General features: G+C 43.9%; 1 protein-coding gene across 1 annotated transcript in view; it reads right to left on the reverse strand.

Annotated features, from left to right (window-relative positions):
- LOC120524856 (electroneutral sodium bicarbonate exchanger 1-like) overlaps window positions 1-17,409 on the reverse strand; it is a 237,765-nt gene that overhangs the window by 23,510 nt on the left and 196,846 nt on the right. Inside the window, exons 15-19 of the mRNA XM_039746652.1 lie at window positions 15,773-15,878; window positions 15,369-15,530; window positions 11,115-11,228; window positions 9,038-9,199; window positions 8,622-8,873 (exon numbers count right to left, since the gene is read on the reverse strand). Of these exons, the coding sequence (XP_039602586.1) occupies window positions 8,622-8,873; window positions 9,038-9,199; window positions 11,115-11,228; window positions 15,369-15,530; window positions 15,773-15,878 (796 nt within the window). The remainder of the gene's footprint in view (window positions 1-8,621; window positions 8,874-9,037; window positions 9,200-11,114; window positions 11,229-15,368; window positions 15,531-15,772; window positions 15,879-17,409) is intronic.

The following is a 17,409-nucleotide window of genomic DNA, read 5'->3' on the forward strand; positions in this document are numbered from 1 at the left end:
ACTTTTGACAAACTTTCATGAAAGAGGCAAGTCAAAGAACAGTTCGGCACTCTGCAGAAGCAACAGGGCCATAAACTGTGCACGTAGCTGCAAAACAGCAAACACTAACCTTAGACCCACCCTTGATGCCTGACCAAATAGCCCAACAACCCCATTAGCCAACACCCATCCACTGAGCCCCTCCAGTTTCTAACCCTAACCTTACAGCCAACCCTTAACGCCTGACCAGCCAGCCCCCCCATAGCTCAACAAACCTCACATCAAACCCAATCCACCCCTTGCCTGAGCCCTTCCGTTCTCGTAAACCTTATACCAAGCCCTTGAACCCTGACCAGCCAGCACCCCATACATCAACAAACCCCCACCTCCATTCTCCTAACCCTAATCCTAGACACACCCTCCCTTCTCCTGGAATCGAAGTTTGTGTTTGATGAAAAGTGGGCATTCGACGTGTGTGACACTGGTCGGGGGTGCTGTCATGTTTCTCCCCTGGCTGAGGTTCAATGTCGTGTTTCCGGTGCCATTCACATATGTTCATGTCACTTTTGCTTAATATTTGCTGTGTTGCCAATGCCTGTTCCTAGCATTTTGTGGGTGGTATCCAAACGACAGGACCACCTGCCCTATAAATATGGAGGGTCTCCCACAGTTCCTGCCAGTTCATTGTGGAGTGGGTGAGTCACTGCGCTTCTGCTGAGCTCTGTTTTTGACCTTCACCATTGGATCGTGTGTTGGCACTTTCTCTGCTTTTGAAATTGCCTTCAGTTGGCACTTCATGCCCATTGTGCTCTTAAGAGCATTTATGTTATAAACAAACCCTTTTCATTTTTATAAAGATCCTCTGCATTTGCCAAGTTATCAGTACATCGCCCTCTAGTGGCCATTTTTGAAAGTGCTTCATGGAACTGTTGGGCAAGGGGTGTTAAAATCCAGGCCTGGAGGGCCGCAGTGGCTACAGGTTTTCATTCTAACCCTTTTCTTAATCAGTGACCAGTTTTCACGGCTAATTAACTTCTTTCACCTTCATGGTAATAGGCCTGTTTTTAAGGATTCAGTCCTCTTAATTTATTCCTTTCATTATTAAATGACAGCCAATCAGAAATGAGATGTGAAACGAGCCGACAGATGAGCAGCTAAATTGGGATTTCAAACTCCAGCCAATTCCACTCCAACCAATCTCTTAATGAGAAGCCAATTCTTTCTGCTAATTAACCCCGTTTTTTAATCCCATGGCTTGTTGCTGCTCTCATTCTGCCACAGCACTGTTGATTTTTCTAACAAAATTGTCAAAATGTGTGGGTGACCCCACTGAGACCTTCACCTTTCTTCATTTCCAGATATTGTGTGATGGGCACAAGTGAGCTGGTCATGTGGTAGCTTGTTTTGTGTCTCACTGTTGTTTGGCTGCTCATTAAGGAAAAAGAAACAATTCAAGGGTCTGAGTCAAGTTAATTAAAACTAAAGCAAAAAAAGTTAATTAGCAGCAAAAACGGCTCACTAATGAAGAAGATGGTTAGAATGAAAACCTGCAGCCACTGGAGGACTGGAGTTTGAGACCACTGATCTATGCAATGTTTTAAACCAGGGGTGTGGAACTCTGGGCCTGGTGGCCATGGTGGCTGCAAGTTTTCATTCTAACCCTTTTCCTAATCAGTGACCAGTTCTCACAGCTAATTAACTTCATTTTCCCTTCATTTTAATAGCCCCGTTTTTAAGGATTCAGTCCTCTGAATTGATTTGTTCCTTCATTAAATGGCAACCAATCAGAAATGAGATGTGAAACGAGCCGACAGATGACCAGCTAAATTGGGATTTCAAACTCCAGCCAATTTCACTCCAACCAATCTCTTAATGAGAAGCCGATTCTTGTTGCTAATTAACCCCATTATTTAATTCTGTGGCTCATTGCTGCTCTCATTCTGCCACAGCAGACATTTCTCAAACTGTTGATTTTTCTGTTTTTCCTAAGAACATCGTCAAAATGTTTGGGTGACCCCACTGAGACCTTCACCTTTCTTTATTTTCAGATATTGTGTGATGGGCACAGGTGAGCTGCTCATGTGGCGGCTTGTTTTGTGTCTCACTATTGCTTGGCTGACTCATGAAGGAAAAAGAGACAACTAAGGGGTCTGAGTCATGTCAATTAAAATGAAGGCAAAGAGAGTTAATCAGCAGCACAAACGGCTCACATCATGAAAGAAGATGGTTAGAATGAAAACCTGCAGCCACTGGAGGACTGGAGTTTGAGACCACTGATCTATGCAATGTTTTATGTGCCTTAGGACCCCAAGCTCATAATGGGTACAAGGTGGTGCGGCTTCTGTTTGCCGTATCCACATGTATGATGTAAATGTTTTTTTATTCCAAACATCTGTAGACATATCAAGGTTTCATCTTTATTTAAAGAGCATCTATAGATCTAGAAAGGTGATATAAAATAACCAACGTGCCACAGTTACATGTTGTAGTCCATTGCATCACTGAAATAAACATACAGTGGAACCTCAGGTCACAAACGTCTCTGAACACGTACAAATCGGGTTACGACCAAAAAGTTTGTCAAACTTTTGCATCTGTTCACGACCACACACTCAGGTGACGAACAAACCAGTTTCCTGTCCAGTTCGCACGCGCCGGTGATTTCCGCACGTGTTCAGTCTCTCCCTGTACAGTACATTGTTCTCAGTCAGACGTGCATCACGCAGAGGGACTTTACCTCAAAACTGTAATCTCCTCTCCACCCAGTTCCTGCTCACTTCCTTCAGGCCAGAACTCGACTCATGCAGTGTTGCTTTTCTTGGTTGTTTACGGTTAGTTTTTGTATAAATTACGGATTTTTCAAATGTTCATTTTTTCCCTGTGCTTAAAACTCATTAAAAAAGTGTTTACAGCGAGCGGTTCGTAAGGCTGTAGCGTGAACTCTTGCAGTGTTAGTTTTCTCTGTTTAAGGTTTTCTCAGAGTTATTCAATGTTTTTACATTTAGTTTACTATTACACTGTGCATTCTATGGTATAATTAACTATTTTTGTGCTTAAAAATTAAAAAAAAAATATATTTACATACAGTTCATACGGTCTGGAACGGATTAATTGTATTTACATACAATCCTATGGGGGAAATTACTTCGGGTCACGACCAGAGTTTTAGAACGAATTATGGCCGTGACCCAAGGTTCCACTGTAAATGCACATCTCACAGTGAAGCCCTACATTTACGGCTACCTCATACACCTCAGAATAAAATCAGGAGCAAATGATTAGAACTTCACTAGAGAGGACCTCATCTGAACCTGCCCTCGGACTCAAACCTCAGACAGTAAGTTGTGTTTGCTTTTGGATGCTGAAGTGTGTCTTGATCTAAAGGGCTCCCTGAGGCCTTCGCAGGGAACATTCTAGATGTCTAGGAGTCTGAAAAGATCTCTGAACAAACTTGAAATCAATCATTCCACTGGCTGGGAGATCATCTACAAGTGAAGCGGCCCACTTGTCCACTCCAGGCTGCCCCAGCAACTTCAGCCTGGGAGCAGACCACCAGATGCTGAAAGACGTCAGTAAGAAGTCCAGAATTTCATTAGGGGTACTGACTGGTAACTCCTGCCCACTATTCACGTCAAAGTCAACCATTATAAAGAGAATCAGATCAGAAGCAACCAAAGGACCGTGGTGGGCCTGATAGGCAACATGATGGCACACAATACGAGGCTGCACAAATGAGACCAACGGGAGAGGTGTGGTGCCAGCAGGAAAGAGAAAGAATGTCAGGGCAAGACTCCATCATGAACACTGGACAGGGACTTCAGAAAGAATGTGCGACAGACAGACAAGGCCAAGATAAGAGTTCATCTGACCAGAGTACCAGAAAGAACAAAGAGAACATCTGAGCACAAGAACCTCATGCCAGGTCTACAGTCGGGGCCAAAAGGTCGGAGAATGACCCAAGTGTTGATTTTCACAAAGTTTGCTGCTTCAGTGTTTTTAGATCTTTTTGTCAGATGTTTCTATGGGATACTGAAGGAGAATGACAAGCAGTTCAGAAGTTTAAAGGTTTTGATTGACAATGACATGAAGTTTATGCACAGAGTGTCCATATTGGTAGTGGTAATAAGTTTATATGTTTAATATGTCACTGTGCTCTGAACAAAAAATATTTTATAAATCTGCTTCCACTCACATGTACAGCTAACGCAAGGCCAGATTTAGCACACAGGCGCTCATCATTTAGAACTGCTAGGCAAGCACGAAAATAGGCATTGTACTATTTCTGTGTGACACAGTCAGCATGACATTGGATCTTCTTTTCCTTGTTTGGAATGGCATGATTCACCTAAGTAGGGGGCCTGCACATGGAGAAAGAGTATAAAGCCTTGGCACATGGCCCAGCACACCTTTGAAGCCAACGGACGGATGGGAGATAACGTCATCCGATCCTGAAAATCCTTCTAGCGCAGCGACAAAAACGGCAGACTGTATACATTGAGCACCCACTTCTGTAATAGTCTTGTCATGGCTTCCTTCGTCTAATATGTCGCGTAAACCGTCATTAAAGAAAGCAAAGTTATTTCTCCTATGTGATTTCTTAACATTGTATCACTAAGGGAGGGGTATCGCCTTTTTATATTATATCTATAGGGTGGTCCAGATCTAATTATGCAATTTTCATTACGCTATAACTTAAGTTTATTACATAGAAAATCACCTGAAAAATGGCGGACCATAAAGAAGTGTGCAAACTGACGACATGAAGAATCGTCTTTGCGCTGAACTGGAATCGTCCCCGCATAAATCAAAGTCATCCAGATCATCTGGATCTGCATAATTAGATCTGGACCACCCTGTATATAGTTTCGGGTTACTTAAAACGCTGCAATTTAAAAAGAACTTATTCCAACAAGGGAGCAGTGCTGGCCCTTCTTTCTTTTTCAAGATCTCTGCAATTCGCCCTGGCAAGCTGGCAATCGACTTCTGGGCCCAATCCTGACTGGTGGCAAACAAAAAATGAATGTGCATCCTGTACACAAAGTCTACTACACTCTGTAGTGGACAGGGCTATCAATCAGCCTAGTGGACAGGATTAAATTGTAGTCATTTAAGGTATCACTGTTAAAAACTGGGCGTAACCAATCATGTTCAAAGTCATCTGATTAGGTAATGAATTCCTTTACTGACTAGTGGCCTAATCAATGAAGGGTATAAATGTAGTGCAGAGGAAGCTCTTTTCTTTGCAACACTTGCTAATACGACATGCTATTGTCTCTTGCAAGAGTTAGATAACGATTGACACTTTCTCCTGCCTGTGTTTTATTGCCTAAACTAGCAAAATACCCGTGCTTCGCAGCGGCGAAGTACTACATTAAAATTTTTATTAAGAAGAAAATTTAACCTTTTTAAACTGAGGGAAAATATGCCAATAATTATTTGTTAAGGATCTCTTTGTATACCACATTGTCAGTTCGGCCCTCTGGTTGTAATATGACCAAGCTGTGCGCTGAGCTTACTCTTGAGCATGTAACGTACAGTCGGCCATGTGAACAGTAATCTTGTCTCAAATCTCACAGCTTGGACTGCTGCTGTCATAATCAGTTTGAGTTTCATGGTTTGTTTCAATGACGACAGTATTTGTAGGACTTGTGTTGAAGTGACATTCGGCATCTGTCAAGCGTTGTAAGCACACAACCGGTTTCATCGATAACTTCACATCCAGCTTTTGAGAGTTTAAACATTCATAAACATCAAAGTGTCCACTACTGAAATCGTCACCTGTCAATCTAAGATGTTTAAGAGGCATTGGCGGTTGTCGAAAGGTGTAAAATATTTGGCCATTTCGGTACACTTGAAAGCGACAACCGAACAATTCAGCGTCAGCCATCAACTCACATGCAGATCCATAGGTGAAGGGCTTAAGCATTTCACTCTTCTACTGCTCCTGTGTAGTCTAATTATCTCCTGTACTGTCATCAGTCCAAACCTTGAACCTGTCCAGTCATTCAATACATAAGACACAATGGATATCAAGAGTGAGCCTGATATGGCCGTGCAATATGTAACACAGAGAATGGAAAAGGCAGGCGGCATCTCCGGGCATGGAAACCACTCGGTAAGTGACAGTTCTTTGATCGATGGTGATCACCTCGATAGACATGTTAATGGGGGTACGGTTGGAACGATAAAGGAAATGTGTACCTGAACAATGTAAAGTAAGTCTAAAATACCTACACAATAGCTATAATCGTAATAAATGAACAATAAAATAACAATAAAATAGAAGCTGTGGATTAAACAAAAAGGCTGTAGTTATCAGTAGGGAGACGTAAATCCCGTGGCGAAGCAAAGAAGGGAATGTAGAGACTGGAGCGACGGACAGCCTTATATAGGCAGGCAGCCTACAACGTGGGAGGCGTTGGGATGGGGGAGCCAACGCCGCCTCACACGGTGACCGAGCTGCAGGCTATGGACGTGTATATGTACGTAAGTAGGATTCAGTTAGCGTTGGGAACCCGTGTACCAAATTTCTTGAAGATGGGCCCATAAGTAACAGACTGTTGAAAAGTTCATACCAACAAAATAAGTACGGACATCGGTTTCCGTTAAAAGTTCAATATGGCGGCCGACAGTGGCATCATACCACCGAAATAAGTACCAAATTTCAGCCTTCTACCTACACGGGAAGTTGGAGAATTAGTGACGTTGGAAAGTTCAATATGGCGGCTGACAGTGGCGTCATACCACCGAAATAAGTATGTACATCGGTTTTGGTTAGCGCAGGGAAGCCGCCTACCAAATTTCGTGAAAATGGGGCCATGAATAAGAAAGTTCAATATGGCGGACGTTGTTGATCGTTATAACCGTTACGCGTAGAATTTCGAAATGAAACCTGCTTAACTTTTGTAAGTAAGCTGTAAGGAATGGGCCTGCCAAATTTCAGCCTTCTACCTACACGGGAAGTTGGGAGAATTAGTGACGTTTGGAAAATTCAATATGGCGGCCGACAGTGGCGTCATACCACCGAAATAAGTACATTACATCGGTTTTGGTTAGCGCAGGGAAGCCACCTACCAAATTTCGTGAAGATGGGGTCAGCCTTCTACCTACATGGGAAGTTTGAAAATTGATGACGTTGGAAAGTTCAATATGGTGGCCGACAGTGGCGTCATACCATCGAAATAAGTACGTACAGCGGTTTTGGTTAGCGCAGGGAAGCCGCCTACCAAATTTTGTGAAGATGGGGCCATAAATAAGAAAGTTCAACATGGCAGACGTTGTCGACCGTTGTGACCGTTACGTGTAGAATTTCGAAATGAAACCTGCTTAACTTTTGTAAGTGAGCTGTAAGGAATAAGCCTGCCAAATTTCAGCTTTCTACCTACATGGGAAGTTGGAGAATTAGTGATGAGTCAGTGAGTCAGTGAGTGCTTTGCCTTTTATTATTATAGATCAGGGGATCAGGGCATTCCAGTCGGGGGTCACTAATTCTTTTGGCTGCTCACCTTAGCGGTCGCCACAGCGGATCATCTTGTTCCATATCTTTCTGTCCTCATCATCTTGCTCTGTCACACCCATCTCCTGCATGTCCTCTCTCACCACATCCATAAACCTTCTCTTAGGTCTTCCTCTTCTCCTCTTACCTAGCAGCTCTATCCTTAGCATTCTTCTCCCAATATACCCCTCATCTCTCCTCTGCACATGTCCAAACCAACGCAATCTCGCCTCTCTGTTTGTGTCTGTCTGTTTCAAATTGTTTTCTTCCACATGTCCCAGGAACATCAAGCTGCTCAGAGATGGTGGTCTGCTAGCCTTTGCCTTTGACACACTGATCTGTCATTTTCTTTCTGATATTCTCAGATGACTCTCTCCTTTGCTGTCTCACCATTGCAGAGTCACGACTTTCTTCCATTTCAATCGACTGAATGACTGATTGCACGATTGGAGACGTGTGTGTGTGATACAAATTCAAGAAAACAGACAGTTTGACAAATCACTCCAATCCAAAGGATCCCAGGGATCCCAACAAATGTGTGTAAGTCATTTCAAAAGATCTTTCTAGAAGAAGCAACACTTGATCTCTTGTCACCCTTGCTTTGCTTTACTCGATGACATGTCAAAGGCATGTGGGTCCACAAGAGACAATGGCTTTTCATTTTGTCACTTGTCAGCCCTTTTTCAATGAGCTCTAAGGGGACCAACACATCTGTCTACATCTGTAGGTTCCACAGTACCAGACTAAGACAGGACCCCCATGTTACCGAGTGCAGACGACTAATTATTATTCAGAGAGGCCTGAGAGGGCAGCCGCTACCTCGATATTTGTCTCCCTTTCTGGGACTGCCCCATCCCCGTATTTCCATTCCATGTACTATGACGTTTTTTAATAAATGACCCCTTTCAAGGGCTGCTCAAACACACTGTGGACTGTTCATGACATCAGAATCATAAGGTACCCCATGTGAGCAGAGGTGCACAAACTTCTGTTTTAGCTTATTGCACTGCACTTCAAATTTTATTTCAGCTGGAAAACATGGAATTCCAAGAAGAGCAGCAGCAGCCGATGATTCTGAACTAGTCGGCCCACCTCTGCCGAGAAATCTCCCATACCAGGCAATATGAATTCAAAAGATCCTCCTTACCTGAAGGATGCTGGTCATGAAGACGGAGCAGCCCATGAGCAGAAAGATCACCAGGCCCGTCACCCGTTGTTCCCGGATTCCCAGAAACTTTGGCTGTTCACCTGGCGCAGAGCACTCCGACTCGAGCTTCAGGCTGTTGACGTGAGTGATGGACAAGACGGTGGCCGCCACAAACCATGGCAGGCCCATTATGGAGCATACCCCTAGCATGATTCCCACCATCAGCAGGTCCAGGTGGTAGCCACATCCCTTCTGCAGAAAACAAGAGCAAGATGAAGAGACTTTTAGTTTGGGCGGGCCGCTGGTTTCAGTGCACAGGTCGTCGAAGGTCTCTGAACAAAGTGGAGCCACAGCGGGCACCATCAAAGCCTGCCCTCTTCCGAATCTGCCGTGAAGCTAGCGGCTGCCCCACTTACCACGAGCTTGTGCTCCTTCCGGTTGATGATGACAGCAGTGATCTGCTGGTCCATGAAGATAAGGATGGTGCAGAGGAGAGCCGGAATGATAGCTGCCAGCACCGTCCACCAAGGATTTGGTCCTATGGGGTTTATGAGCCAGCCGCGGTCGTCTCGTGTGGGCTGACGGCAAAGGACAGACAGCAGCAATGAGATGCAAGGATTAAACAATAAAATAAATATCTGGTGGATTCATAATGCCAAAGAATGTACAAAAATGAAAACAAGTTCAAAATTCCATAAATGACACACCCGGCTGAGGCTCCCATTCGAGACTGTGGCAGGTTTTTTTGTCCGTTATGCCAGAGATTTACTTTCTATGATGAGGCTGACCCTGTGCTCTCAACAACCCCCATCCCCCACCCCCCACCATCCCAAAGGTCATGCGGAAAGACAAAATTCCCCTCGGGCATTAATACAGTATATGAAATCAAAAACAAACAAAAATGAATGAATGCACAATAAATGAATTCTGAGGTGTGGAGAAACATCTGATCTGCTCAAGTTACAGAAAAGACCTCCAAACCCATTGGACGGCACTTCACCCTACAAGATAAGGAGCCTAACAGACTGCTGAGACCACACAGGAGCTTATCAAACCTACAAAAATGGCCATGTCACCCGATCTCAATCCAACTGAGCAGGCCTTCCATATTCCATATTACTTTGTGTATCAAGACTCTTTATTGTCATTATATATATATATATATATATATATATATATATATATATATATATATATATATATATATATATATATATATATATATATACAGTATATAGTGGTGGACGGCTGGGATTCCATGCCCGGCCTGGAAGCCCCTGCTATGTATGTTCCTGGGGAGCAATTTTGGACAGCTCAATACCTCCCCCGGGATGCTTGGTTGCAGCCTCCCGGGCCGACGATGATTCCCCAGCCTCCCACCTGGGTCCATGGGAGATGGAGTCTTCCACAGCCTGGTTGGGAGCTGGGATGGCCACAAGGGGGTGCTGCCGAGTCTCAAGAACCCGGCTGGATGAGTCATCAGCCCCACCCGGGTGGGCTATAAAACGGGCCAGCCTCCACCACTCGGGGGCCAGAATCGGATGGAAGAGGACGAGGTTGCCTGGGAGGAGTGGTGGTGCCAGAGTAAGGATTACTGTATTGGTTTGCCTATTTAAGTGCTGTTGGGACTGTGTTGGACCTGTGGGACACGGGGAAGATGTGCCCCACGGTTGAAGAGTAAATAAAAGCCTGTGTTGTTGTTACATGTGCCTCTGCTTAGTCTGTGCCGGGTCGGGCGCTATATAGCGCCTTTCACTAAATATATATATATATACACATATATATATAAATATATATAAACTGCTTAAAAAAATGAAACGACCACTTTGAAAACACATTCGCTCTCAATGCTGGCTCTCTCTGCTATGGACTGATATGGTGATGTGTGAGGCAGTCAGTGGCATCAATTCCTTCATCCTTTTGCCACATGAAGCTGGGCATTGTCACATACACAGTGTCACATACGCAGTGTCATATATACAGGGTCATATACGCAGTGTCACAAACACAGGGTCATATATGCAGTATGACATATGCAGTGTTACATACGCAGTGTCATATATACAGGGTCATATACGCAGTGGCACGCATGCAGGGTGACATACACAGTGTCATATACACAGTGTCACATATGCAATGTCATAGTTCGCCGAGTTGCTCACCCACAGAACACAACTCAAGGGGATTTTAAATCTGAGCTCAATCCTGTGAGTTGGGGGTGTTTTGTTGGTCAAATGTCAGATGTTTGCTCTCATGACGTGTGAATATTTTCCACGACTTTTTGAAATTTCAAGGACATTTCAGTATGTTCATGTTTTTCAGGACCCGTACACACCCTGATAAAACCAACCCCGGCGTCCACGTTGCTCAAGTGACGCTCTCCTCACTTGCGATCTTAGTGCCCAATATGTGTTTCACTAACAAAGCCGCCGACTCTCTTGTCATGTCTGAGCAGCACTAGTGACTCATGGGAAACAAGAAGTGGACACCCACCTTGAAGACACTTGGAACCAAGAGCTTCTGTGAGGGGATTCCTAAGAAGTAGTCAATGACGACCATCAAGAGGATGGTGAGGAAGACTGCAAAGTCACTCACCATTGACCTGACCTGGACAAAGAGAGAGCAGCAGAGGAATTAACACACCATCTTGATTAGATAAACCGAATGAAAAAAATACGAGAAACGTAGGACACTTCATCTGTGTCGACACGGTGGTCCCCTCAGTAACAGTGTGCTGCCTTCTAAACAACAAGCCCCGAATTGCCAAGAAGCTGAAGGGTCTCGTGAAAGAGAACATTCAAATCTGGTGACAAAGAGGCAGCAGCGGTTGCTGAAGGAGCACATGAGTGAAGGTAAGGAAGCTTACAAAGCTAAGAGAGAAAAGAAACTCACCCAGAATAACAAACTACGTCTGCAATGGCCAGGGCAGAATTACTGGACTCAGGCCATCAAAGACTCGGGTGTTAGACAGAGACATGGGTAAGACCAACACACAGGAAAACGTTTGTTAATAGATTTGTCCTTCATTCAACACCACCAGTCCTCCAACCCCACCTCTACCACATCTACAACCACTTCAGCTGGCATGGCCAGTGATGAGACCACCTCTGACCTCCAGTATGGGCTGTCGATCCATAACTAATGGCCAAGTGAGGAGACATTTAATGAGCCTTCACACACTGAAATGTCATGGGACCTGATGGTGTCAGTCCCCGAGTTCTTAGGGCCTGTGCTGACCAACTCTCTGGTGTCCTCTGTTACCTGTTGGTCCACCTCTAAGGCCGCAGAAAGTGCCACTGCTATTGTTCCTGTTCCAAACAAGGCAGGCACCTCTTCACCTAATGACTACAGACCAGTGGTACATACTGGTCCTGGATCATTAGAGTCCTCTTGAGGTAGACCACCAGGATCCATTCTGGTGTGCCCATTGGATGAAGATCAATACCATCCAGCCATCTCTGTTAAGGGGTCAGCTCAGAGATAAGCAGGTGGATAAGCCAATGGTGTCCTGGATAATGGACTGTTTGAGCAGCACAAGGAGCAGGCCTGTCTGCTTAACTCTTCACTCTGTACACCTCAGACTAGAAATACAACAGCAGGTCATGGCAGTTGCAGAAATTCTCAGATGATTCTGCACTTATGGGGGACATTGATAAGGGGGATGAGACAAAGGAGAAGGGGAGAGGGTGGGATTTGAAAAATGTCTGCAACTTAACATCAGCAAAACCAAAGAACTGCTTAGTGACTTTCACCACACCAAAGTGCCTCCTTGTTCGGTCAAGTCTTCAAGGAGCTAATGTGGGAGGTGCTGTGTTTCAATCAACAAGCTGACTAAAAGGGCAGGATCAGTTATGGGAACACACTCTGGAGCCCCTGGAGGTCATAGCAGAGGAGAGAATTCAACGAAAACAGCGCTGCTATGAACAATGCAGCACATCCGCTTTCTGACACACTGAGAACTTTCAGGCAACGAATAGTTCATCAAAAGTGTCAAGAAATGGGATGGGGGCTCCTTTATACCAATGGCAATACACCGGTATAGCGCCTCACTGGGACTGGTTTGAGCCTTTCTGGTGTTTATCTGAGGGGGAGGTCTGTCCCAGTGGTGATTGCTGTCTATCAATCACTTTTTGTATTAAATAGTGCCTTTCACTCATATCAATCTATCTATCTAATCCTGCCTACTATACTAACATTAAATTCTATTTATCTATTATATAGTGCCTTACACTTATAACTATCTATTATATAGTGCCTTACACTTATATCTATCTCTATCTATTATATAGTGTCTTACACTTATATCTGTCTCCATCTATCTATTATATAGTGCGTTACACTTCTATCTATCTCTATCTATTATATAGTGCGTTACACATATCTATCTCTGTCTATCTATTATATAGTGCGTTACACTTATATCTATCTCTATCTATTATATAGTACCTTACATTTATATCTGTCTCTATCTATTATATAGTACCTTACACTTATATCTATCTCTCTATTATATAGTGTGTTACATTTCTATCCATCTGTCTATTATATAGTGCCTTACACTTCTATACACTTATATCTATCTCTACCTATCATATAGTGCCTTTCATATCTATCTATCTATCTATACAATACAATTTATTTTTGTATAACCCAAAATCACACAAGAAGTGCCTTCCTCTTGACAGCCCCCCAGCCTTCACTCTCTAAGAAGACGAGGAAAAACTCCCAAAAAACCCTCGTAGGGAAAAAATGGAAGAAAACTTGGGAAAGGCAGATCAGAGAGAGACCCCTTTCCAGGTAGGTTGGGAGTGCAGTGAGTGTCAAAATCTCTCTCATCCTGCCTACTATACTAACATTAAATTCTATCCATTATATAGCACCTTTAATATTTATTATATAGTGCCTTTCACTCATATCTATCTATCTTTCTACAGTCATATGAAAAAGTTTGGGAACCCCTCTCAGCCTGTGTAATAATTGACTCTCCTTTCAACAACAAAGATAACAGTGATATGTCTTTCATTTCCTAGGAACATCTGAGTACTGCGGTGTTTTCCAAACAAAGATTTTTAGTGAAGCAGTATTTAGTCGTATAAAATTAAATCAAATGTGAAAAACTATCTGTGCACAAATGTGGGTCCCCTTGTCATTTTGCTGATTTGAATGCCTGTCACTGCTCAATGCTGATTACTTGGTTGGATTAACTGGTTAAGCCTTGAACTTCATAGACAGGAGTGTCCAATCATGAGTGGTAAAAGGTATTTAAGGTGGTCAATCACAAGTTGTGCTTCCTTCCCTTTGACTCTCCTCTGAAGAGTGACAGACAGCATGGGATCCTCAAAGCAACTCTCCAAACAACTGAAAACAAAGATTGTTCAGTCTCCTGGTTTAGGGGAAGGCTACAAAAAGCTATCTCAGAGGTTTAAACTGTCAGGAATGGAACCAGGAAATGGAAAGCCACAGGCACAGTTGCTGTTAAACTCAGCAGGTCTGGCAGGCCAAGACAAATACAGGAGCGGAATATGAGCAGGATTGTGAGAATGGCTACAGACAGCCCACAGATCACTTCCAAAGACCTGCAAGAACATCTCGCTGCAGATGGTGTATCTGAACATCGTTCTACAATTCAGCACAATTTGCACAAAGAACATCTGTATGGCAGGGTGATGAGAAAGAAGCCCTTTCTGCACTCACACCACAGAGTCACTTGTTGTATGCCAATGCTCATTTAGACAAGCCAGATTGATTTTGGAACAAAGTGCTTTGAACTGATGAGACAAAAATGGAGTTATTTGGTCATAACAAAAAGCGCTTTGCATGACAGAAGAACAACACCGCATTCCAAGAAAACACCTGCTACCTACTGTCAAATTTGGTGGAGGTCCCATCATGCTGTGGGGCTGTGTGGCCAGTTCAGGGACTGGGGCCCTTGTTAAAGTCGAGGGTCAGATGAATTCAACCCAATATCAACAAATTCTTCAGGATAATGTTCAAGCATCAGTCACAAAGTTGAAGTTACTCAGGGGTTGGATATTCCAACAAGACAACGACCGAAAACACAGTTGAAATCTACAAAGGCATTCATGCAGAGGGAAATGTAGAATGTTCTGGAATGGCCGCCACAGTCCCCCAACTTGAATATCATCGAAAATCTATGGGATGATTTGAAGCAGGCTGTCCATCAAATTGAACTGAACTGGAGAGATTTGGTAATGAAGAATGGTCAGAAATACCTCCACCCAGAATCCAGACACTCATCACAGGCTATAGGAGGACAGCGTCTGGAGGCTCAAAGGAGCAAAAGGAGGCTCAACTAAGTATTGATGTCATATCTCTGTTGGGTGCCCACATTTATGCACCTGTCTAATTTTGTTATGATGCATATTGCATATTTTCTGTTAATCCAATAAACTTAATGTCACTGCTGAAATACTACTGTTTCCATAAGGCATGTCAGATATTAAAAGGAAGTTGCAACTTTGAAAGCTCAGCCAGTGATAAACAAAAATCCAAAGAATTAAGAGGGGTTCCCAAACTTTTTCATATCTATCTATTATATAATGCCTTTCACTCATATCTGTCTAACTATCTGAACAGTGAATGACATACAAATGTTTGACCTGCTGCTGTATTTCTGTAAATCCAACCTCCGACTCACCCCCCACACCCCCCGCCCAATTGTTTTGAATCAACGGCAGAAAAGTTGAAAAAAACAAAGTTAAAGCTCAGTAAGTTTGCTGTACTCACTCGAGTGGGAAAGTAGCGGCTGGTCTTGAACTGCTTGAGGAAGCCTGACATGGCAAACGTCGAGAAGAAGAGGATCACTGACCAGAAAAGGACATCTGGGGTGTAGGGGCCATGATGTCCACAGGTGGGACCCACAAACTCGCCGTGAAATTTGTGACATTCCTGCATTGGAGACACAGACATCAATCTTTCTGCTTTTTGTTTCCAAGTCAAAACACCCCCCTTCCCTGTATGTCAAGTCGTTGTCATGTGCATTCATGAAATACAATGCCAGTTTTGTGCCACATGCCCACATTGAATGCCCTGGCACAGAATCATTTGCTGGTCATGCAAGATAACATTTTGGTTCTGGAGCTTTGGTGGAAATGCAGACATATATGCAGTGAAACAAGAGGTCTACTCACCGTGACCGTGAGGTCAGCCCAGGAGATGGACGCCGCTGTGATGTTGTTGTTCTCCCAGTACTGTAAGGTCTTGTTGCTGGGAGTTGTTGGTTCTGAGCACTTGCAACTGTGAAGAGGAAGAAAAGCCAACTTGATTCTCTTTTGATTTTTTAACTGCGATTGTCATGTGAAGTCTCAATCACAGTCTCCACCGCCCTCTCCTGGGCATTTAGGGCATTGCAACTCTTTTCTCAGTGCAGTCACTTAGTGAGTGGCCAGTCAAGTGAATGTTAGAGCTCTGGCGAGGGGCACCACTGTGGCACAGTGACTGGGTCGATACTTAAATACATCGTAGTTCACCAGGTCAGTGACTAGAAGCTTCACAAAATGTACACCGTCATGGAACAAAGCAAGTAAAGCAGGTGACTTTTCAATGGACCTCTGAGACAATGGCCGCTTGGTGTCCCCCTGTGATGGCTTGAATGTCCCAACAAAGCTCCTGTGACAAAATTTTCAAGTGTTTAACCTTAGGAAATGGACATTAACCTTTAGAAATCAGAGGGACACTCCATTACAAGAAGACCCCCATACCAAATGTCTTAGGCAGTCACAGGGAGCAATCTCATCAAGAAGAAGATTCCCACCATTAACCGATATGCATACAGGAGGTTGTGAAAATGCTCCTTACGTATGACCAGTCCAATTACTGCAGAGGGTGGCGATGCCTTTTCAAGCCTAAGCCTCATCTTAACTAACATGATGACCCCTCTAAAGGTCCAAACGTGACAAATGTGAATGGCACTGTACACATACAGACCAGCTAAAGACGCTTGACACTGCCACCAGTGGGCTGCGAGTTGCTATTTATGATGACAGTAGGGGGTCACACAGTGACCACAATAGCTGACGGTTGTGCTCAGTTCACAAAGGACGAAGCTCTGACCCTCATACTCATTCTGCTCCCACTTTCAGTTCACCAAGGGGGACAAACAACAATTCACCCTAAACTGTTCTCACAAACAAGCTTAGTTAGTGAGTTGCAAAGACATTTACTTGGAGAAAAATTGGGCCACAATACAAACAAAAAGCAGGGGGTTCCCTGCCATAAAGGTCATATTGCACCTCAGAATAACCCCAAGGGTCAAACTGATGACGTGTTTGAAAGGGAAACTAATTGGTGGGAGTGATAAATCGAAGAGCCTTGAAAAATCCCAAAAATGGCCACTAGAGGGGGAAAACACAATTTAAACCCCTGGCAAGTTACAAAGAGGGCAAGAAAGAATCTTTATAAATCAAACATTTTACGTTTATAAAAATAAGTCCTGAGGAGCACAAAGGTCTTCAAAGGGCAACCCCAAAAGTGAACAAAGTCCCAACAGAGCAAAAGGTCACAAAAGCCCTCAGAAATTCATCCATTATCCAACCTGCTATATCCTAACTACTGGGTCACGGGGGTCTGCTGGAGCCAATCCCAGCAAACACAGAGCGCAAGGCAGGGCACACACACCCAGCACACACACTAGGGACAATTTAGGATCACCAAGAAATCAGAAATGTCAAAAGGGCAAAAGACACAGGAGAACTCACCACCTCCCTAGGGCATTCAATGAACCGCAAGGGACTGTGGGTTTCCTCAGCCTTTAGAGTGCTGAGGGCAG

The sequence above is a fragment of the Polypterus senegalus genome, chromosome 3, assembly GCF_016835505.1.
Source record: "Polypterus senegalus isolate Bchr_013 chromosome 3, ASM1683550v1, whole genome shotgun sequence".
In the NCBI taxonomy this organism is placed as follows: domain Eukaryota; kingdom Metazoa; phylum Chordata; class Cladistia; order Polypteriformes; family Polypteridae; genus Polypterus; species Polypterus senegalus.